General features: G+C 34.3%; 3 protein-coding genes across 6 annotated transcripts; 1 reads left to right on the top strand and 2 right to left on the bottom strand.

The window, feature by feature from the left end:
- Window positions 1–229: 229 nt before the first annotated feature.
- LOC144573786 (Guanylate-binding family protein) lies at window positions 230–9594 on the top strand. Of its 3 annotated transcripts, none has more exons than XM_078323532.1 (17): window positions 230–708; window positions 1799–1901; window positions 2373–2442; window positions 2536–2574; window positions 2691–2808; window positions 2993–3050; window positions 3348–3412; window positions 3796–3802; window positions 3890–3950; window positions 4477–4536; window positions 4638–4657; window positions 4767–4832; window positions 5358–5525; window positions 6740–6997; window positions 7283–7495; window positions 8549–8820; window positions 8975–9594. In XM_078323532.1, the coding sequence occupies exons 1-17, from the start codon at window positions 605–607 to the stop codon at window positions 9111–9113; spliced, it is 1821 nt and encodes a 606-aa protein (XP_078179658.1). In that variant the 5' UTR covers window positions 230–604; the 3' UTR covers window positions 9114–9594. The 3 variants fall into 3 exon arrangements, with proteins under 3 accessions (XP_078179658.1, XP_078179660.1, XP_078179659.1); XM_078323534.1 differs by having other exon boundaries at window positions 264–708; window positions 1810–1901; XM_078323533.1 differs by having other exon boundaries at window positions 616–741.
- A 633-nt stretch (window positions 9595–10227) lies between these two features.
- Window positions 10228–11928, bottom strand: LOC144573787 (uncharacterized). Its single transcript, XM_078323535.1, has 2 exons — window positions 11672–11928; window positions 10228–10712 (listed from the first exon to the last, which is right to left on the bottom strand). Exons 1-2 carry the CDS (start codon window positions 11798–11800, stop codon window positions 10611–10613), a joined length of 231 nt encoding a protein of 76 aa, XP_078179661.1. The 5' UTR covers window positions 11801–11928; the 3' UTR covers window positions 10228–10610.
- Window positions 11929–16687: 4759 nt separating this feature from the next.
- Window positions 16688–20567, bottom strand: LOC144574193 (bZIP transcription factor RISBZ2-like). Of its 2 annotated transcripts, none has more exons than XM_078324082.1 (6): window positions 19980–20567; window positions 19166–19265; window positions 18859–19054; window positions 18352–18427; window positions 18016–18141; window positions 16688–17268 (listed from the first exon to the last, which is right to left on the bottom strand). In XM_078324082.1, the coding sequence occupies exons 1-6, from the start codon at window positions 20397–20399 to the stop codon at window positions 16843–16845; spliced, it is 1344 nt and encodes a 447-aa protein (XP_078180208.1). In that variant the 5' UTR covers window positions 20400–20567; the 3' UTR covers window positions 16688–16842. The 2 variants fall into 2 exon arrangements, with proteins under 2 accessions (XP_078180208.1, XP_078180207.1); XM_078324081.1 differs by having other exon boundaries at window positions 19166–19268; window positions 19980–20555.
- Between the last annotated feature and the right edge of the window lie 3178 nt (window positions 20568–23745).

The raw sequence follows: 23745 nt of genomic DNA, 5'->3' as shown, positions 1-23745 counted from the left end.
CGGGTCCGGGAATTGAATTGTGCAGTAAACAAATCAGTTTAAATGGTTCCGGGCCCACGAGACACGGAGTCTCACAGACTTTATTTCCTCTATTTCCTTCTCCTCGTATACATTACGTGTTAGGTTGCTGACACGTGGGCTCACCAATACAAAAAGATCCTTCTAGTGACTCGCTACAAGACTTGTTCTCTTCCCCGTCAATCTGTCATCCTTGCGACCTTGCCTTCTCTGATTCTCTCGGCCCCTCCTTTCTCTCTTGGCTCTCACCCTGCAAAAAAAAAAAAAAAAAAAAAAAAAAACAATTCCTTCCCGCAAGCACATGGTGATACATGGTGTAAGTCTTTGATTTAGTTTACCTCGCCTTGAAGTAAATCTGAAACCAAAACCAAAACCAACACCAAATCCAAACTTTTACTGGAAATAAATACACACATACACTTATGCCCTCAATCTTCTCTCTCTCTGTTTCTCTTCTACTGTATGTTCGTTGAAATTCTACGGAGAAGCGACCACTGGTCTAAGGAGTTGTGCTAGATAACAGCCTTCCATTGTAAGCTGGGAGTTAGTTTGATTTAGTGAAGGGATCTGAGGCGCACGGAAGTAGATGGGATCTAAGAGGTGGGGCCGCGTGACCTTTGGGGTGGTGCTGCTATTTGGTTTGCTTGTTTTAGGATCTGCTTTGCCTGATCCTGAGGATTTTGATCGAGCGTAAGTGCAAATTTCCCAAGGATCTCATCTCTGGTAGTCTTTTAGCTCAATTTGGCATTGAATTTGAAAATGTGCATTACTGGCTGTACAAATAGGGGTCAGAATCTTAAATCAGAATTTTAATTTATTTAGATTTCTGAAATTATAGGCTTCTTCCTCCTCAAAAGTGTTTTCCTTGATACAATGGTAATGTAATTATTGATTTAATTGTGTTCATTTTACTGAGGAAAGTATAAAATAAGAGATTGGACTTTCTCATGTTGCTACTTTTGTTTTGACCTGTTGTAAAGACTTGCCACATTTGATTTTGGTACCAGATCGATTGTGCTAAGGATTCTGATTTCAATGAAATCGGTGGTATATACCACTATTTTTCAGAAAAAAAAAAAAAAAGAGATTGGACTTTAACTATCTTTATCTACTAAATGTTTTCATCTTTAATGAGATATGCTTTGTTCGCACAACAGTCGCTATAAAATTAGGAATAGAAGTTTTCGTATAATTTTACGAAATCTGATGTCTTTGTGGAGCTGTTGCTCAGGTGCCAATGGTATCATCATAAATCTAAAATGAAAAAGGTTCAAACTATGTGACAACTTGATGAAAAAAAAAGACAGTAGAAGTGTTGAAGACTTGAAGTGCTATATTTTGTATTGTAAGCTGTGTATGACAGCACTAATGCACACACAACTACCAAGTGGGTTTTAGCAAATCCTATTTAATGCTATTAGAGATCAAAACCAACCAACCAACCAAAAAAAACAAATAATCTATAGTGTTACATGGTACCAATTTATCAGACTCTTGATGACCAACCGCTCTAGCTTCAAAAATTTTGAAATTGACAACATGTCAGTTTCTGTCAAACCCAACTAGTCTATAGTGTTACTTGGTACCATTTTACCAAATGGATTGCGCTTCCCATTTTTTGAAAGGGGCAGGGAAGTTGGTGTTGTGCTATCTTTTAGGGGTTGATAACTATTTGCCTAGACGCAGAAAAATCTAACTACTGTACTAGTGCATGATGAATTGGTTGGTTCAATATTTTGTGATAAATACTTTCATATAGAGCTGACATGTTAATTTATAGGTTCCCAATAGTGGAGCCAGATTCAGGTCATACCAAACTCCGTTTATCGAGAGAAGGTTTGGAGGCCATTCGGAGAATTAAAACCCCGATTGCAGCTATTTCGGTATGTCATTACCAAATTTTTGAACTGGTACTTAAACAGTTTGATCTGTTACTTGTACAGTCATGCACTAGCTTGTACTTGTACAATACCAGTTGAGTACTGGTTAAGGCTCTCCATTTATCATTTTTTTTCTTTTGTGCTTTCTATATATATTCTTCAGGTAACACTATTGCATATCATAGTCATTTTAAACCCATAGGCCATAGCACTGGTCTTGAAATTTTTTCTCAAATGGATTTTATAATAATCCATTGATATATATTTGTGGAACTTCATTTTTGTGATTCAATGATTTGCATATTCATTAAAGCATTTTTCTAGCTCTTTATTTCTAATAAAATGAGTTTTTGTGGCATCAATTTTAAATATACTTACTAGGAAGCAAATATTTGCATTTTTTTCCGCATTCCTTATGCTACTTGTTGTTGCTAATGTATTATCTTCACCAATTTTTGCTCTGAAAAATGTTAGGTTATCGGCCCGTACCGGTCCGGGAAATCTTTCCTCCTAAATCAACTCCTCAACTTATCATGTGACAAAGGTAATGTTTGTGGCAGCATTTGTCTTAATCATTAGCATTTAACTAGTTAGTATTCAAGTGTGTTGCTGTGCTTTAATGAAATTGTATTTGCAGGTTTTGGTGTTGGGCATATGCGTGATACAAAAACAAAAGGTTCTCTTAATGCGATATAATTCTTTTAGACATACTCATCATATCATATGTCTATCCTATTCTCATCTTTGCTAATATGCCGGTTTTTTTCGAACTATTGTCTTGGAATTTTGCAGGAATTTGGGTATGGGGTACGCCTGTAGAGTTAACCATTGATGGTACAAAAGTCTCAGTATTGTACCTAGATACAGAGGGATTTGAAAGTGTCGGCAAGTCAAATGTATATGATGATAGGTATAAACTGAAGATGCTATATAGTAACAGTACAGAACAATCTGGAGAATTTCACTTGTTCACTTAATCACTTGGGTGTCCAAAAAAAAATTAAACAGAAAAAGATTTGAATACATTTTCTTAGAAACTAAAATAAATTTCTGAACTAGTTCATAAAGAATTGTCATTTCCATTTTTATTGTAGGATCTTTGCACTGGCTACTGTTTTGAGCTCTGTGCTTATCTACAATCTCCCTGAGACGGTTTGCTTCTTACCTAGTATTGCATTTATATGGCTTCATTTATTTTATTTGACTTTACAGACGTCAGGCTACTCACTGCTGGCACATTAATACCAGGACTAGACTTGAGTACCGATCAGTTTCGTAGAAAATGGTGTTTGAGGCTCAAATAAGCTTCACTACTGCAGTTATCACCAAACATACAAAGAGTAGAGGCTAGAATAAGGGGGGAAAATGTGGAACTTAGATGCTATGATAAGAATTACTTTTTGTTTATTCAAAATTGTAAGTAAAGTTTGCTTCCACCTTTGATTGTAGATTAGGGAGGCTGATATATCTCGCCTCTCCTTTGCTGTAGAAATTGCTGAGGAATTCTATGGACGGTATTTTCTCACCACAGTTTTTATTGAAAATTAAAAAAAGTAACGACCCCAGCTATTCTACCAGCTTAAGCTTTTAGAAGAATAGTTGGTTAACATCAGGGCTATATATCCTGAATTGAAATCTCACCGGGCCTCTACTATAAATTAGTTTCTTCATTTTAATATTTCTTCCTTGGATTTGGCTTATTTATGAACAAATCACCATGTATTATGGGGAGCATTAAAAATATGATGAGTAACTACTAACCTACTCTATCAGCTTAAGCTTTAAATATGAAAAATAATTGAGTGAAAGATTCTAAATTTCTGTTTACTATATTTTTTAATGTTCTAACTACCTGCTGTTTTTTGGTGGTTTTGTTCTTCTCGTTGCTTGTGAATAGAGTGAAGGTAAATCCTGATTATTCCCACTTTCTGTGTTATACAATATTTAAAAACTGTGTGCTTTAATTTTAAATTAGCGATTATTTGTTGAAGGGACAAGATGTTGCATTTGAACCATCTAAACTTCTCTGGCTTATCCAGCGTGATTTCCTCCGTGAGTTGTTTTCTCCATCCATTCATTTTAAGAATCAGCTTGTTTGATGTTCATTCTATCAAATACTTTCTCATTTTAAAATCCAAATAGTCGATCTGAACCGTACTATGGATCCATATCTCCATTTTTAAAATCTAAATAGTCAATATGAACCGTTCAACATGATCCAAATAGGTAGCTAGAAAGTCATTACTTTCGGATGGTCCAGAATTTTTGGATTAGGTGATTATCTACTTATCTAAAAAATAGCAAGAAAATTCTAAAATATATAAAATTTGATCTCCGAGTACATTTTCATATGGAATCATGTTGACCGGTTTGGATCGACTGTTTGGACTTTGAAAACGAAGATATGAATCCATAGCACGGGCCAATCCGCGCTTTGCAAAGTACCATAGTCTCACTCAAATTTAAATTGCACGTATTAGTTCTTGTGAAAGTAGCTTCCACAAAAGTATATTAAAGAAATTAAGCAAAGATTAATAATTCTATGTGCTCATTTAACAAACCTCATTCTGGTACGCAGAAGGCAAATCTGTTCAAGAAATGGTAAATGAAGCTCTCAGGCGGGTTCCTAATAATAACGGTTTGCCTTTTTTTTTTGTTTTATTCGTCTCTTATATGGTACTTTCAATATTGTGGAAGCCTCAGGAAGTATTTAATTTGTTACTCTTTTGTTACTTTCAGGTGAGAGGTACATTGATCAGGTATGATTGCAGCAAATTGGAAGTGTAACATGGAAATTTGTTGTGCTGTACACTTGTGCAATTTTTTTTTTTTTTTTCAAAAAGGACTAATTTGATGTTTCTATCAAAGGTGAACCAAATTAGGGATTCATTGGCAGTGATGGGGGATAATAGTACAGCCTTCAGCTTGCCACAGGTGTGTTTCTTTGCTTTCGTCGAGGACTACCGTACTATCTGGTACCACCTGGCTAATATATACCATTACTGAACCGACCGGTACAGCCCCTAGCAGGTTCAGTTTGATAACAGAGCTGGTGGTTTGTTCAAGGACTATAGTTTTGATCCTTTTTGGTTGTCAGTCCTAACGTTTCCCTGGTAAATTTTGTGCAGCTTTGTTATTTTCTATTATGATGTAGTAGTTGCATTGGTTTTGTTTCTTTCTTCATACTTTTTTATTGTATCTCAATGTTTGGCATCAAGAAGTTGCAGACGGACTGAGTATAAATTATATTAAAACATGCTTAGAAGTCCAACACTTCCCATATCCTATAATTGCTACACCCACCTTACCTTGAGATAAACCCAGTTTAAATCATTTTTAATAGTATATCGACCAGACCAGGCCAGATATTAAAAGAAAAGAAAAAAAAAAACTGATCTGATTTGACCTGATTTGTTATTGGGAAGCTTTTCATTTTTTACTTTTCCATTTTTCTGACAGCCTCATCTGCAAAGAACAAAGTTGTGCGAGTTGAAGGATAGTGAATTGGATCAGTCATATGTGGCCAAAAGGGACCAGTTGAAAGAATTAGTTGCCTCCATTACTAGACCCAAACTTGTACAGGGGAAGCTTCTCAATGGAAATGAGTTTGTTTCCTTTCTTGAGCAAGTAATCTACTTTCTTCATTCTTTTCTTTAATTTTGGATGTATAATTCCCTTTTGCATCATTTCTAGTTCTTTTTGTTTGTTCTTGCCATGCCATAGCTGAAAATTAGTTAATACCAAGTAGTGAAGTCTTGGATTCTGATACTACCAGCGATGTCTTTAATTATTTGTTTACCTATGTTCTTTTGTCTGGTCTGTGTTTACTCGTAGGTTACGAACAGTGTTTTGATAATAGCACCCAACAGTTTATGTATGTGCAAGTCATCAAATGTTTTGCTATATTTACAAATAGCATGATTTTTTTTTATATATTCTTTTATTGATACCAGCCTTCAGACCCAACTGCATAGGACCAATAAGGTCCAGACTTCAAATATTGATGTTGAAGCTTTTGCAAGAGCTTATGTTGAATTTACATGAAAATGACGGGCACTAGTTGCAAATATGATAAAATATGGGTGTTTTCTTTCAAATAAAAATAAGCTATTGGGTGTTATAAAATAGTGATGTTAACGACATCATGCTATGCTGCGTATGACAATGAACATTATGCTATATATTAAAGAGGAGGGTTCAAATGCCTCCATTTTTTGTGCCTCCACCATGCCTCTATTTTTTAAAACTTTAATAACTCAAAATTTAAAACTTAAAAGTCAAAATAAAACTGTTAGATGTGATCTATGTTATTTTCTCTATGTGCTCATAAAAAATTATCACATTTCAATTTTGTTTTAATGTGAATCAATAAGTTCAAAAATCAACGTCTAGAAATCATCCACATTAATGCATTTTTTACAAGCTCTTGATGACAATCAAAATAAAATTGAAATGTCATAATTTTTTACACGTGCATAAATAAAATAACGTAGATCATATTCAACGGTTTTATTTTGACTTTTAAGTTTTAAAGTTTGAGTTATTAAAGTTTTGAAAAATGGAGGCATGGTGGAGGCACAAAAAATGGAGGCATTTGAACCCTCCTCTATATTAAAATCTGATTTCTTTTCTGCATTTGACTATTTCCAAAAGGTGAAGATTCAAGACACAGGAAATGAACCAATAGAATTGTTCCTCTTGTCCTGACATTTTTAATAATTGTATAGTGTCTTAACTGAACCTTTTGACTTTTGTCAAAAACGTATGAACTAAACTAATGCTTAAATTGGTACCTAGAACTGTCCACCTACGCAATGTTTAATGTTATGTTGTTATTTTAGATTCTTGAAGCATTGAATAAGGGGGAAATTCCAACAACTGGTTCTCTAGTTGAGGTGTTTAACAAAGCAATTCTGGAGAGATGCATGAAAGTGTATAGTGAAAAGATGGAATCTTTGGGCCTACCTGTAAATTTGGACAAGTTGCATGAATCACATGAAGAAGCTAAAGATAAAGCAAGGGAGGTATTCGACCGACAGCATTTCGGCCGTCATCATGCCACTCAGTCGATGCTTAAGCTTGATGAAGAGATACAAAAGGTACGCTCATTACTGTACCAGTCAGGGCAGCATTGTTAGTTGTTACTGAGGTAAGCCTACAGCTTTCTGTCTCGGCATAATCAAATCTGTTAAGGGTGGTATTGTAATTTTAGTGACTTAATGTTTTTTAAATTGTTTTTTTGAGAAACTTGGTAGTGAATGTTTTTTAAATTGTTGGTTGTCATTTGCAAATGACAAGAAATATCAGGTCTCAGTGAAATCAAGCACCTACTTTATGGAAAAGGCCCTCTACCAGTAATCTGATAATTTCTTTTTCTTATATAGGTATACAGAAATATCCAAATAGCAAATGAGTACCAATCATCAAAGCTGTGTGAAGTGCGCTATTCTGAGTGCGAGGATAAAATGGACCACCTCCAAGTCTTACGTCTTCCTTCCATGGCCAAATTTAATGCCGGTTTCCTACAATGCAATGAAAGCTTTGAAATAGAGTGCGTGGGTCCTGCAAAAGAAAGCTACGAGCGGAGGATGAGTAAGGTTTGGTTTCTTGACTCCATTTTTATTGTACTGTTTTCTTGTTTGTTATAAATTTGTTTCTTTTCATTTCTCATTGGTATTCCCTAGGTAGAGTGCCAAAATAGTTCATTCTGATATTCCATTGAGTACTGGTGGGAGCTATGAATGAATACAATCATAATGATTGAACTTACATAGAAACATACAATTTTCTATAGTACAAAGCATTTTTAGGGTGGGACAAAGTTTGCAATTACTTTTAATTATTATCTTTTTCCTTCTATTTTTAACCCTCACATCATAAAGAAAAACTTTAGTGTATATATATCTTGTGTTAGTGAGAAAGTTTGCATTTAATTCCATTACATGCATTTTTTTCCTTTGTTTTATGAACCTTTTTATTAGAAAGAAAATGTCAAGTATATATGTTAAGCCAGGGTGGAGCAAATGCCTCATGCTGGGACCACTTGGCTCTGCCCCTGATTGGAATATCCTCTTTTATGAAGCCAATGTTTCATGAGATATTAGAGTATCATATGCTTTATTTAAATCAAAATACTATTTCCAGATTTTAGCTTCCATATTCTAGATGTTCAAAACATCAAAATTGGACACAAAACACAAAATTGCATTAAAATAACTCCACAAATTACATAAACAATGATGTAATCTACATGCAGCATTAAACCGAAAGCAGTTTTTAAAATAAATTTTCCAATTGCCCTTACAATAAATTTTGGTTCCCTTCATATGCTTGGGTGGTTGAGACTTTTCATACAAAAAATTAGTCAAAATAGAAATCCAACAATATTCTAATTTTTTTCTTTCTAATTTTGGTATGATTATTGTGATCATTATACATTATTTTCGTTTATGTCGTTTACTTTTCTTGTTAGTTTCTTTTCTTTTATTCAAATAACAGCTAGTAAAACAAATCCTAGCCAGTTACACTGGGACTATACTAACTAAAACCTAAAATTAAGGAGGGAAATCAAATAATGCTACACACCACAAACACCAATTGCCTCTGAAATGAATTGACAAAATCAATTCTTTTCCTGGTTGCCTCTACAGATGCTAGGTCGCTCGAAGGCCCTATTTATAAAGGAGTACAATAACAGGCTGTTCAACTGGCTTGTGACGTTTGCATTGGTAATGGTGGTTGTCGGGCGCTTCGTGGTGAAGTTCTTGTTACTTGAAGTTGGCGCTTGGATTATGTTTATTTTCCTCGAGACGTATACTCGCATGTTCTGGTCTGCGGAGTCACTCTACTACAATCCGGCCTGGCATCTCATTGTCTCTGTCTGGGAGACCATTGTCTACAGCCCTTTTCTTGATCTCGATAGGTATGGACCATTTAATTTTTGAGTGAGGCTATGCTACTATCATGCATAGTGCAGATTGTAAATCAATCTATGTAGTATATGCTCGATGATACCTTTTTCTGTGATACCTTGAAATCTTGTTTTTGACACTTCTCTTCTCTGCTCCATGCCACAGATGGGCAATTCAAATTTGTATCTTCGTAGCAGCTTTTGTTATATACTGGAGGTGCTATGGTAGTAGGAGAAAAAGGAGCGGTCGATCACTGTTACCATTGTACACCAGAGGGGGATCTAATAGGCCAAGATCAGACTAATTGATGGCAGCTGAATTGTTGGAAATCTGTAGGGGTAGTTAAATACATTGCACTGTTGCATTGGGCCTTATTTTAGTAGGGCCCACGGCAGTGGATTTGTCAAATTCTCTAGAGTTGGGGTTTGCACGTGCCGGAGGAGGATGGGGGTGTCAGGGCCGGATGTAATGATGGAATATTGCAGTAGGGTTGCCGATATGCATGTTACATTATTATCACACCAAGTTCGTTCATTCATTTAGTTGAAACGTAGATTTATGATATGTTTACCAAGTGCTGTGATGAGATTGTATTGATGGGCGTAAAAATGTAGATAATAGTCGCCAAATGATGAACTTGTGCGTTGATTACTGTTACATTCATTTATGTTCTACATTGCTGGTCCCACATCACATGTAATTTTTTTTCTTTCAATACATGCACAGATTATTGATCACTTTGTTTTTCCTTTTAATTACTAATGAAATGTCAGTTTTTTCAAAAACTTGTTGCCATAAGCCGATTAATATTGTGGGCTAGATAACTCTCTCTCTTCATGCACTTCAAACGTTGTCTCCATTTTTTCATGCATCTTATAAAACATATTAGGTATTACGAAATGCACATTTGACTATTGTAGAATGGATATTTGGTTGTTGCAAAGTGCACCTGTCAATTTATTTTGAACCAATTAGTTGAAGTGGAATCATTATCCGAATCTTAAAACATACACTTGCGAATTTGAGTTTTCATACTCATTAATCATAATCTAAGCCGTTCTTAAGACGAACTTAGATACACACTTCCCTATTTTGTTCATTACAACGAATGCTTGGCTATTGCAGAATAAATACTTCATTATTATAAAAATACACACCTGACTATTTAGCTTTTTTTTTTTTTTGAAAAATTAGTCAAAAAATCAGAATATAACGGGTGAGGATTTGAAGATTTTGTAAAATATCCATAAAAAATTTCAATCTGCCACAATGGCGTATGTCCTTTACCATTCATCTATCATTTGCAAAAGTCCACTTCCTAAAGAGTAAAGAGTAAGACTATTCATTTCATTCAGTGAATATTTGAGATTTCATTCTGTCCCTAATCAAGCTTTTGGGGCAAGAATTGGTGCCGGTTATTTGTAATAGCTAGTCACCACGAAATCAAATTAATGTCCCGCTTCAAAAAACCAACCCTTCATAAATCCCTATTCATTACATGAAGGTGACTGCTTAATCACAGCACCCCGAACTCTTAACATGCAAATACACAGGGATTTGCATGAGCGCACTGCCTCTGAACATCTCACCGAGAAGCCACTGCAAAAGCATAGTCTGAAATTATGCTCTTTAAAGAACACTGAGCAGTGCAAAAAAGCTAAGCTTCTTCACACAAAGAGCCCTTTATTAGATGCTAAGACATTTATTACATCTATCTGTACATATTTAAAGTCATTTAAAAGAGAACAGGCAAGGCAAGCACAGGGCTATGAATTTCTCTCAATACAAAGTGAAGTAGTGCTTAGTTGGCTTTATTCTTGCGAGAAATTTCACGAGCCATCTCACGTAATTCCTCTGGCGATGGGGGCCTAGGCCCCTCTGGAGGATACACCACATATGGCTTCTGTTAAAAAATGACAGACACAGTTTAATAAATAATTGATGAGTGTCAAGTGATTCTTTAAAGGAACAAGAAAGGAATCAAAGTCGGTATCATTTTAGTCAAATTATCTAACACAAATTTCAATTTAAACTAATATATGATTTTCGTCAGCAGCTTTATTGTCAAATTTGCTATGACTGAGGCTAAACTGAACCTCTTTTAAATTTCAGTTAAAGAAATAAGACAGAGACATAGTCTGATAAAAATTTAAGAAACTAAAACCAATAGAACAAAGTGTGATAAAGCAAGGTATGAGTGAGTTCACTACAGGAGTTCAACAAGCACTTTGATAAAGTGTGGTATACTGGTATGATACCAAAATAGCTAACTGATCTCAAAATTCTCTCCTTGGTTGTCTATTACTTAACTCAGGCTAATTGGATTTGTTCAAAAGCTCATTTCAGGCTTAAGCAAATAAAAACGAAGTGTGATATATTACACAAGAAAAACCTCACCACAAATAGTAAACAAAGTAATCACTCATAACAAGCACTCACAACAAGAAATCATAATAGAAGACTGATTTCAACATTTATCTTGGCCTCGGTACAAACCAGCTGTGGAATTTCCTCACTTCAGCATGTTTTTATTCTTCAATACTTATCATTCCTATTTGGTTTAAAGTTTAAACTTTAAACTAAGCAATTTGGTTAAAATGCTAACTCTCAGATCAATCGTCCGCTCCAAGCACAAATTGATGTCAAAAGACCATTCCAAGATTGGTAAATCTACAATCTGGTTCATTGTGGGAGTCGCCTAACTAGACTTCTATAGGCAATTCAAATTATCCAATAATCTCGCATAGGCAAATCAAATTAAATCACAGCACTGCCAAAGCAAGAAAAAAAATTGAAAGAACAAATAACTGAAAGAGAAACAAAAGGGGGAGGGACAGGGAGAGAGAGAGAGAGAGAGCGTACGAGGCCCATGAGCTTCTGAAAGGTTTTGTTTTCGGTGGCGACGGCGTACGTCAGTGCCACCGGGACGGCGACATAGACCGCGAATTTCCCGATCTCCAGCAGCCCCTTCCCTGTTCCCAGCGCAGACATCTCTCTCTCCTTGCTCTTGCTCGCTGGATCGATCACGACGGGGTATCGTATCGATGGAGCAGAATGAAGCGGTTTAGTCTGGATCAGAGAGAGAGAGGATGGAGTCCCGTTCCGAAATCGTATCCTCTGAGATATCTCAAACTTTGCGTGACTTTACGGAAAATGGCAACCGTTTAAATACGCTCTGCACGAATCTGAAAGCACTCATAATACTGACCCCCGACATCACTCCCGAATAGGCACCGTTTAAAATATTAAACTATTTGTCAGTTGAATAACAGCGAAAAGTTGTACGGCGGCCAAGGTGATACCGTCAACCGTCGTGTAAGCGCAGGTCATGATTAATTATACTAAAAGATGTTAGTAAAAGATAATCCTGCTATTTTATATTTCTTTATAATTTTCCCTTTTTCTTTTGCTGATGTCAATCCCGGTATATGACCGACCCAATTGCTTGTGCCGCTGCTTCGAGAAATCATCGACTAACTCATCGCATCGGTATCCCGTATCCCACGGTATTTCCATCAAAACCGGTGCCGCATTTCTCAAGCAACAACTCATTATATCCATCCATCAAACAATAAACTATAATGTATCACCAATTTCCCGGAGGCATTATAGAAATAGGCACCGTGGGTGTTGGCAATGTATCACCAATAGGCCTACGGGCCATGGCTGTAACCAAAAAAAAAAAAAAAAAAAAAAAAAAAAAAAAAATGTATCACCAATTAATTCAAAAGCTCAAAATTATAATTTTTACAGTACTATTGATTATCTGTAAATGATGTAATTTTTCCTTTTGCTTCAAACTGAAATCCAAGCAAAGCAAAACAAGGAAAAATGTTTGTTACTTAATTATAAGAACCAACATAGTCAAATCATGTAATGGAAACATTAATGGTACGCAATCAATATCATTTCCGGCTTATAGAGTGAAGGAGAAGAACATGTTTTACTGAAGGAGAATTATATTTCCTTGCCAGAAAATTATTATATTTCCTTGTATTTCACGTTTAGATTTCAATTTATGGTAAAAACCAAACGATAATATCAAAGGCTCTTATTTAGTGATTACAATAGTGTAACACAAGAAAAAAAAATACCAATCCATGCTTTAACATGTTATTTAATCAAGGTATGAAACATAACAAATGAAACAGCTTGTTGGCTAAAGACAACCTTCAAATATATATATATATATATATATATGAAACAGCAACGGACCGATTTTTTTTATTTATATCAAAAAAAATATATAAATTTAAAAAACTAGCCAAACCGCTTGTTTTTTTCGAAAACTACCCAAACCGGAAAAAAAATTTCCGGATTCAATACCAATTTCCGGAAATTGGATCCTAAATCCGGAATAATTTTTTCCGGATTTAGAATTTTTTTTTTGTAGGAATTTTTTTTTTCAGGAATTTTTTTTTTCGGATTTTTTTTTCAGTTTTTATTTATAATTTATTTATTTTTTGTATTGAAGTATTACAAATATTTAATATATTTTTTAAAAAATAGATGGAACACTATATAATTTGATTTATTTGAAAGACTGCTACAAATAATCCGGATCAACATTTTTCATGCCGGATTTTTTATGGCCGTAAGAAAAATTAATATACTATAATATATGTATATGTATATGTATAGGTATATATAATATAATATATGTATATATAATATATATGTTAAAATGTGCTTGCATATCAAATTTTATATTTTTTTGAATTTTTTTACTATTTATTAAGTATTTAACAAAATCGCTATATTCAAACCATTGAATTTTTATACCCATCTTAATAAATAGTAAAAAAAAATTAGAAAAATGTAAAATTTGATCTGCAAGCACATTTTAAAATATTCATCATGTTGAACGGTTTGGATCGACTGTTTGGACTTTGAAAATTTTGAAAATACCGATCGTTGAATGCCTACCGTTGAACGAAAACTTAAACTGAATTTTTCAGGCACTAAACGAGAGTTCCAATGCCCCATTTTTTTTTATACCTCATCACACCTCATATTTTATATCTTCATTTTGCTTCATATTCAAAGTCTAAATTGTCGATGCGAACCGTTCAACATGATATCCATATTAAAATATGGTTAGGGATGAAATTTTATAATTTTTGAAATTTTTTTACTATTTTTTAAGATGGGTAGAAAATCACTGTTTTTTGAATGGTTCGGATCGAATAAAATTTTTTGTTGAACGGTTCGGGTCGAATAAAATTTTTAACATATATATTATATTATACATACATATACATATATTATATTACATATACATATACATATACATATATTAGAGTTAGGCTGGGGTGCTATGGATAGCATAGTGGCCTCTATGCTACGGCTCAATATTCAAGTTTTCAAAATCCAAAAGGTCGATCCGAACCATTCATCTTATTCTCCATATTAATATCTGCTTGGAGACCAAATTTTACATTTTTCTGAATTTTTTTACTATTTATTAAGTATTTTACAAAATTGTTGATCCAATGGTGGCTGCACAAACAGTAAAACCGTTGGATTAGCGATTTTCAAAGTGGCTTAATAAATAGTAAAAAAATTCAGAAAATTATAAAATTTGGTCTCCAAGCAGATATTAATATGGAGAATAAGATGAACGGTTCGGATCGACCGTTTGAATTTTGAAAACTCAAATATTGAGCCGTAGCATAGAGGCCACTATGCTATCCATAGCAACCCAGCCTAACTCCATATATTATATTATATATACATATACATATACATATACATATACATATACATATACATATACATATACATATACATATACATATACATATACATATACATATACATATACATATACATATACATATACATATACATATATTATATTATTATTTTTTACGGCCGTAAAAAATCCGGCATGAAAAATGTTGATCCGGATTATTTGTAGCAGTCTTTCGAATAAATCAAATTATATAGTATTTCATCTATTTTTTAAAAAATATATTAAATATTTGTAATACTTCAATACAAAAAATAAATAAATTATAAATAAAAACTGAAAAATGAAAAAAAAAAATTTCTAAATCCGGAAAAAATTATTCCGGATTTAGAAAAAAAAAGAAAAGAAATCCTAAATCCGGAAAAAATTATTCCGGATTTAGGATCCAATTTCCGGAAATTGGTATGGAAACCGGAATTTTTTTTTCCGGTTTGGGTAGTTTTCGAAAAAAATAAGCGGCTTGGTTAGTTTTTTAAATTTATATATTTTTTTGGATATAAATAAAAAAATCGGGCAACGGATTGTATCTGCAACCTCCTCCCACCGAGATTTTTAAAAATACCCAAAAAAAATATATTTTATTAAAAATAATCAGGTTCCAGCCAGATTTTTAAAAATACCCAGACCGCGGAAAAAATCCGCGCCCCGAAATTTTTATTCCGGGTCGCGGAAAAAATCCGCACCCCGGATTTTTTTTATTTTTATTTTTAGAGTTTGGAGAAAGAAAATATTCATGATTTGTTTTTTTTTTTTAGAATATATGTATAATATATGTATAATATATGTATATGTGTATATATATAATATGGAGAACAAGTAAAAAAAATTCAAAAAATGTAAAATTTGGTCTCCAAGCACATATTATTATGGAGAACAAGATGAATGGTTTGGATCGGTCATTTGGACTTTGAATCGGTGATTTATGGTCCAATGCACAAGGGTGCCTATGCATTGCAATGCACCATAGCCCATCTCTATATATATTATACATATATTAAAAAAAAAAATCAAACCATGAATATTTTTTTTCTTCAAACTCTAAAAAAATAAAAATAAAATAAAATAATCCGGAGCGCGAATTTTTTCTGTAGCCCGGAATAAAAATTCCGGGACGCGAATTTTTTCCGCAGTCTGGGTATTTTTAAAATTCTGACTAGAACTTGGTTATTTTTTTGAGGTATTTTTAAAAATCCCGGCTCCCGAGTTGATGGCGAATCCGCCATGAGCAACAACAAATTGATCCAAGTTGTAAACCCAAAACTCTCTCTTGCTCAGCGCGACAGAGAGAGAGAGAGAGAGAGAGAGAGAGAGAGAGAGGAGAAAAGATGAGAAAGAGTTCGGATTAAATGGTTTAGGGTTTATGCCGTTGAGCAGGGAAGCAGTGTGTTTACTGTATGCGGTTTTTTTTTGTTTATAACTTTATATGATTCGATTCGGTGAATTTTTGAATGACTACGGTTTTATTTGATTTGATTTAATCATTTCTTTTATTTCCGTTCAATCAAATCAATCAAATAAATCGAAATGTATTTAATATTTTCTTGAATTATTTCGACTTATAATTTATATTTGATTCAATTTAATATTTCTTATTTTGATTCAGCTAATATATATCTTGATATAATTATTAAATATATTTGTGCATGTATTAAAATTTGATATTTTGAAATTTAATTATCTTTTATTTTGTTTCAATCAAACAAATTAGAATTTAGTTTAATTATTTTATTTTAGTTGCTATTAAGTTAACAAGTTTTTAATTTAATTGGTTTGATTTATTTTTAAAATTAAATTAAATGTATGTTTAACTATTTTAATTCACTTTAAATCGAATCGATTTTTGAACACCTCTAATAATATCGTAGCCTCACTCTAATATAAAATTGGAAATGGTAAAAGATTTACATAAATAAAAAAAAAAAAAAAAATGAAAAATCAATTATTCGGTATCTAGATGGAGTCCTTGGCCGAAGTAAATCCGAGATAAAACCATTTGCTACTGTCGGTCGACTAGCAAGCAAGAATGCAAGAGAGTAGTTTAGTCTTTTAAAAGATGCTCTACTTGTTACAGTTTTAGAGATGCTTTTATTAAAGAATTTGGAGTACCTTCCCATTTCCCAACTATATGCAAAACAAAGGTTACTGTTATTTGGTCCTAACCATAATTTAACCACATCCAATGAGAAGGTATGTTCACCATCACAACAACTAGCATGAACACATGGCATCTCCAGTCAAAACAAAACAAAACAAAACAATAAATCCAAAAGACCAGTTCTACCTACTTCTTCCCTCCATGTCCCATGGTCCCCATCTGCTCAGGTTCCCACGTCGCATTGGGCCCACCACCCCCACTGCAAATTTTCTTCTGTAAATGCTCAAGGCTCTCAATACGTTGCATGGATGCAGTGCGTCCTGTCTTTGCATGGATTTCATCTAAAATAGCAGGGTTCGAGACCAACACTGCTGCATTTATTGTGGTCCCATGGGAAGTTGCAGGACCCGTCACCGGCAGTGTGGGGGGATTTGGTGCAAAGTACTGGTCAGGGTCATCTTGTACTGGCATTCTGATGTCAGAGGCTGCATCGGATGGGCTGTTTGAATATGGTACACTGAGAGATGCCGACAAGTCAGGTACAGGTAACAAGCTTGGGTAGAGAGAGCTTGTACCAGTTACCCTCTTCACAGAATCCTCTGCCATCTTTACCTAAATAGAATAAAAAGAACATATTCATACCTGTTAAAAGAGTGGCAAAGGCATTGTGACTAGGCATAGCAACAACCAAGCCAACATAATTGAGACTGCCCGTATTTTTGAGGGGTATACATGAAATAATAAGACCAATAGAAGACTGAAATTTTTCTTAAACATGCTACACATTTTTTATTTTTCTTAATGAAGGGTAAAATGTGTATTATGTAAATTTAAAATGAGTTTTAATAAAGACAATAAAATGGGCAAGTTTTTGTGAGTTTTTGAAATTTAGAAGGGTATAAAATGATATTATGAATTTTAGAGGGGAAAATACATAATTTTGAAATTTTTTAGGGCTAGACATGAAATTTCCCCAAGTTCTAATAAATTAGGTCTACATCAGGTGCTCTCAACCAGCTAGACTGACCCTAGGTGTTTATGTTGGATTTCATTTACATTTATTATTCTTTTTTGAACAATGAGGAAATTAAACTCCTCATTGGCACAGTGAAAATTTTAAAAGAAAACAGAGAACTAGGGTATTTTTTAAACTTCAGTCAATACTTGTTGACCTGCTAGCTGATTGGATTTAGATATGACACATTTAAAATAAGGAGAATCCAGAAAGTATCCTATTTTTGTTACCAGTGCAAGATAACCAAAACCACCTCAACAAGTGTGGTACAATAATATATAATTTCATTATATCAGGGGATTGGGCTGCAGTGAAATTGAGACAGAGAAAGGAAGAGTGAGTACCTTGGCCCGCATGGTCTCCACATCAGCTTTTAGGACTCTGTTATCAACAGCTGCATCGTTAAATTTTTGGTTTATTTCAGAGAGGCGCTTCAGCAAAGAAGAGTTTTCGACTCTCAGTTGGGACACCTGCAGCGAAACATTGAAAAAATTAGACAGATAGTTTTGCGGATAAAAGTATCACACGAACATGTATTGGTGAAATTTCAGAAATGACAAAGAAGCTTCAAAAACAGGAATAAGAAAAACAAAATATGCTTTGTTGTTTTCAAAATATGAAAAAAGAAAAATGGTGTGAAAACATCAAAGTAAGTAAAAAAGTTGAAACAAAACGTTAACCTGTGTCTCAAGTTCAGTTAAATGAGCTTGCTTTCTTCTTCTAGAACGTCTTGCTGACTCTCGGTTCGAAAGCATCCTAAAATTATAGACAATTTATAGGATAACAAATTATATGCAAAATCATGATTAAATAAAAATTCACGAGTGTCTTATTTCCTATAGAAAAATTGGTCATACATTGCATAGAACTGAACTGTGCGTGTTCTGCACATCCCAAAAAGGTTAACAAAGAGAAAAACAAGCTACAAAAATCAAATTTTGATTCTGACACTGTACCAGTATGTACAGGACAGGGATAATCACAAATTTCATATATTTCTGAATTTTTAGGCTTTTTGACTTGAGTTAATATTTCAATTAAAGTTAAGGCGAGGAAGAATATATGTACCGATGGTTTTACCACTATGACTTTTGTATCTCTCTCTGTTTATTTTCATATCTTAAAACCCACCAATCCCGTACCAGTCAAGTTTGTTATACCTATGAGTCGACTCAAATGAGAGTTACCTTCTCATTCGCTTGGCATCAACAGGATCCATATTTTCAAGGTTTTCAAACTCTCCCTCTATATCATCATCATCTGACTGCTCGGACCCACTTGTAGTTGATTTTACTGAAATTTCTGCATTTTTCAGTATATGCTGAGCTGGACTTACACTGGGTCCACCAGCAGCTTTATTTTGCACAGAACCACTGCTATTTGCTGATAATATCAAAAGAGAATAAAATATTAGGGCCTTAAGATAGAGAAAATGTACTCGGGTGACAGGTAACCAGACCCGCTAAATGAAATTATATGAAGATAGAATGGAACCTCTGGCAGAGGATTGAGAATCAAACTGAGAAGAGTCAGATGTCTGAGATTTCGCATCACCTGAAGGTGCTTCTGGGGGTTGAGATATACCATTTGTACCCTGCTTATTTCAAAAAACAAAATAGAAATAAATAGAAGGAAACCATGTCATAGCTTTTAATATGTTATGACTTGAGCATTAACAAGAACTACATAAAGAGGGATTAAGACCAGCTGGCATTAACAGGTTTTAATCTGAAATGATTAAAGGCCATCTAAACTATAATATGTTGGTACAGACCTGACTGACTGACTTGGTATCCAGGGGCGGACCCATGTGGAACCGGGGAGGGAGGGGTAGCCGCCCCTCGATTTTGAGTTTTAGTGGTGATTTATCGATTCTGATCGACTTTGCCCCTCCCTTAAATTTTTATTTTTCCCCTATCTGGATGTTTAATTTATAATTCGGGTTAAATATAGAGTTAAAATTAAAATAAATTTATTGAATTATGATTAGTAATTAGAATTATAAGTTAGAGGATCAGAAATTACAAGTCAGAGTATTGAAAAATATAAGTCAAAGCATTTTTTTTTATCAAGTACCCAATTAGTTTGTGGATTTAAACCCGATTAGCTATTTAAATCCGGTTTGATAATTTTTTGCCTCCCCCCGGATGAGAATCCTGGATCCACCCCTGTTGGTATTGGTATCAGTCCTTAGAAGATGATTTCTCCAAAATTATTTTTTACACACAACAATCGTAGTCATTTTTTCCCACTACGATTAAGCTAAAATTGAAACTCAAATTCCACCAAAAAGAATAAAATTGCCCACCCGAGACATAGCAACAGCCTTGCAATAGATCTCAAGCTGTTGTTTCAGATGCTGAGCATATTTCTCTGGATCACTCGCGGCCTGCTGTTCCAAAGCCGGTGGTTTGATTTCCACCACGTCATCACCTCCACAACCCACCAAGCTTTTTCCTACTCCCCCATTAGCACTCGAGCTCGGGCTAGGGTTAGGGTTAGGGTTAGGGTTTATATTTCTCGGTACGCTTGAGTTGGGGACAGCCTTCGGGCTAAGCATCGCTGTTTCTTCTAGAAATTTCTGGAATAACCATTCCGAGGGGCTCCGGTTCATCGCCGACGCCGTGGCTCCGCCTGAGGTGGAGTAAGAGGACAACGGAGCTGGCGGCGCAGATGATGAAGTCCAGAAGGTCTCCGAGATGTCATCCACAGAGAATGCTCTGTCCATGGACGACTCCAGTGAAGGGGGAAAAAGGTACGATTCTGTTGAAGGATTTAATGAGGTGAAGAGAGAGAGAGAGAGAGTCGCAAGTTCGGATTTGGTGGTCGAAGAAGGAAAGGAGAGAGAAATGGGGGACAGTAGAACTTATTAGGTGGAGATGGTGCATGATCGGACGAAGAAAAGGCATGCCCAATTGCTGGCTTCCAATGAATTACGAACCTTCTTCTTTTTGGGAATTTTATGTATGCCCCTAAAATTCATAATATCGTATTCACCCCTCTGAAATTTTAAAAACTCAAAATTTCCAAATTATTGATCAAATAGTCGTATTTGGAGATCAAACTGTCATGTATGATGTATATACCGTGCTGAACGGTTAACTGAATGTTAAGAAGACTAATCGTACATACATAACCAGTAGTTATCCTTATCCTCGTTATTATTATTATTATTGTTATTATTTTTTTTAAAGGGCTCTTTAGGTGCCCAACTATTAATATAAAGTCTTACATTCGGTCGTTCGGCAACAAAAGATTAAGAGCTTAAGGAACGTTAAGAAACCGATTTTCGGTTGTCTTAATCCGTAAGTGAAAGTTAAAAAAGGTAAAAGAAGGGGAAGATGTGTCTTAAGATCCGGACAAAGAATTAAGATCCGAGCAAAAGAAGGTTAAAGGAGGTGTTCTTAATCTGCGATAAGGAACCGGTGTTCTTAATCTGCGTTAAGGAACCAGTGTTCGGCAAGATTAAGCGGCTAAAGAAGTTTTAGGAAGCGGGTTAAAACTTAAAGAGGCTTAATCGTTTATTTCCGAACAACCCTTAAAAGTTTTAGTTATTTTCTCCTACTACCTTTGAAAAACCCTTGGATGCCTTTTTCGTGAAATATTTCGTTCAATATGGATTGTCCAATTTCAAATGATGTGTTTATTTAAATTTTTAGTGTATTTTATTATATCAGCAAATTAATTTGGTGCATTTACTTCAAATCGTTTGATTCAAATTAACAAAATATAATCTTATTAAAATCGTCATGCATAGTATGTAGTGTATTGCAAACGGGACGGTGCGGTCCGGATCCGTCCAGTCCACGATTTTGCGCGGTCCATGGTTCTCATAGGTCTACGGGTCTACATGGTCCAAGTTTGGCGGGCCCGTCTTAAAATGGTTGGCTCAAACCTGTGCTAGGACCATGGTCCAGATTCACACAGTTCGGTCCGGTTCAATGTTCAATTCGGTTCTGATCCGGTCAGTATGGGTCCACGGGTCGTTTTTTTTTAATTGTTAAAAATATTAGAACCAACATATCTATTTTTGTATGGGTACGGGTCCAATTTTTTTCTTAGATTAAAAATTCAATTTAGAGAAAATGGTCACATAGAATTTTGTGTTTTTTTATATTCAAATAAAGATATGGAAGTCTAGTTTTCAGATAATATAATTTTTCTATACAAAAATATAACATATTGGTACAGTTTTAACGATTAATTGACAGAGGTTAGAAATCAGAAAAACTGAAATTCCAGTGATCAGTCCCAATTTTTTTATCAGATTCAAAATTCAATTTAGAAAAAATGGCTACGTAGAATTTTATGTTCTTTATATGCAAATAAAGGTATGAAAATCTAGTTTCCAGATAATATAACTTTTATATACAAAAATATTACAGATTGGTACAATTTTAACGATTAATTGACAAAGGCCAGAAATCAGAAAAGCTGAAATTCCAGTGAACAGTTCCAGTTTTTGACCAGATTCAAAATTCAATTTAGAGAAAATAGATACATGAAATTTGGTGTTCTTTATATTCAAATAAAGGTATGTAAGTCTAGTTTTCAGATAATATAATTTCTCTATTCAAAAATATTACATAGTGGTACATTTTTAACGATTAATTGACAGAGGTTAGAAATCAGGAAACCTAAAATTTCAGTGAGCAGTTTCAGTTTTTGACTAGATTTAAAATTCAATTTAATGAAAATGGCTACATGAAATTTTTTGTTCTTTATATCAAAATAAAGGTATGGAAGTCTAGCTTTAGATAATATAATTTCTCTATAGAAAAATATTACAGATTAGTATAGTTTTAATGATTAATTGACAGATGTCAGAATAGCTTGAAAGGAGGTCTGGTCCGGTCCGGTCCGGGTTTGGTCTAGTCCGGTTCTACATGGTTCCATGGATTAGTCTAGTCCGGTTCTACACGGTCCTATTAAAAAAATTCGACCCAAACCCTTGCTAGACTTGTTTCTAACTACAGTATGATCCAATCTGGATTTGGAGCACGGGTTGGGTCCGAACCATGGGTGGTCTGGTCCAGTTTTGAATCGACGGGTCCATTTCAATACACTAATGGTGTGCGGTTGGCTTTAATATTGTCTTATGTATGATAATGCAAATTTGAAATCTAATTTTATGTCACAAGAAAAAAAAAAGCAAAGAAGACAATCAATCATCTTAGTCTAGAATAACAATATAAACAAAGTTCGCTTTGTACCGAGGCAGTGGTGGAACTCAAGTCAAGTCAAAAATAGCCAAGTCACTCATATGAATTGAAATTTTTTTACTCATCTTTTAAATTTGTTAGTATTTATCAAAATTATTACAATTAGCGTCCCTCATAAAATGAAATTACATCACTGTTATCACACATATTTATGTAGCTTTCTCTATCTCAATTTTGTAATTCCGCTCTTGTACTGAGGTTACTTAAACTATGATGAAATCAGGACATAAATAAATTATTGAATTAAATTATAAAAATAAATATTGGATTATTGAATTAAATTATTGTGAAGGACTCTTTTGCAAAGTTATCCTTCACGTAGTATATGGCTGCTAGCCAGCGAGTTAATTGGTTGCGTGACGTGTAGGAAGAAACTGGCCATGCCCCATCCCCCATGCATGAAGATATGAGTTGATTGGTTGTCTTGTTTTTTTTTTTTTTTTTTTTTTTTTGAGAGAAGATTGCATTTTTTACGTACCGTACCGTATTGTTCCGATACGCGTCTTTTCTTTGGACTTTTTTTGAAAATGTTACTTTTCTATTATCCTTATCCTTATAGCAGGCTACTAAATTCGCACAAAGATTGCGCAGTCATACTAAAAAGGCCCAGATTAAGATTAAGTACGGAATTGTAATACAAGTCGAACAGGAATAAAATGGATAATATAAGTTTTCTAGAGTAATATAGTTTTGTGTAATCGAAATCGAAATCGAAATCGAAATCGAAATTGTATTTGCCGTGAAAAAGTCAATTCTCATGCTTGATTGACTGATCTAATCTAGGTCGTCGGATAAGATCGGAGGCTCTGCTTAAAGTCTCCAACTTTAGGTTCCATTGGATTTGGATGGGTG

This window comes from Carex rostrata, chromosome 22 (genome assembly GCF_964058835.1).
Source record: "Carex rostrata chromosome 22, lpCarRost1.2, whole genome shotgun sequence".
Taxonomy (NCBI): Eukaryota; Viridiplantae; Streptophyta; class Magnoliopsida; order Poales; family Cyperaceae; genus Carex; species Carex rostrata.
The sequence above is the reverse complement of the archived record's forward strand: the minus strand, read 5'-3'. Positions and strand labels throughout refer to the sequence as shown.

Excerpts from the sequence above, each read along its gene's own strand:
- LOC144573786 (XM_078323532.1), top strand. The coding sequence starts at position 605 with ATGGGATCTAAGAGGTGGGGCCGCGTGACCTTTGGGGTGGTGCTGCTA. Across the intron at positions 2,443-2,535 it reads CAACTTATCATGTGACAAAG|GTTTTGGTGTTGGGCATATG; the intron begins GTAATGTTTGTG and ends TTGTATTTGCAG. Across the intron at positions 3,051-3,347 it reads TCTACAATCTCCCTGAGACG|ATTAGGGAGGCTGATATATC; the intron begins GTTTGCTTCTTA and ends CTTTGATTGTAG.
- LOC144574193 (XM_078324081.1), bottom strand. The coding sequence starts at position 20,399 with ATGGACAGAGCATTCTCTGTGGATGACATCTCGGAGACCTTCTGGACT. Across the intron at positions 19,055-19,165 it reads TTCTCAATCCTCTGCCAGAG|CAAATAGCAGTGGTTCTGTG; the intron begins GTTCCATTCTAT and ends TGATATTATCAG. Across the intron at positions 18,142-18,351 it reads TAACTGAACTTGAGACACAG|GTGTCCCAACTGAGAGTCGA; the intron begins GTTAACGTTTTG and ends GTTTCGCTGCAG.
- LOC144573787 (XM_078323535.1), bottom strand. The coding sequence starts at position 11,800 with ATGTCTGCGCTGGGAACAGGGAAGGGGCTGCTGGAGATCGGGAAATTC. Across the intron at positions 10,713-11,671 it reads TTCAGAAGCTCATGGGCCTC|AAGCCATATGTGGTGTATCC; the intron begins GTACGCTCTCTC and ends ATTTTTTAACAG.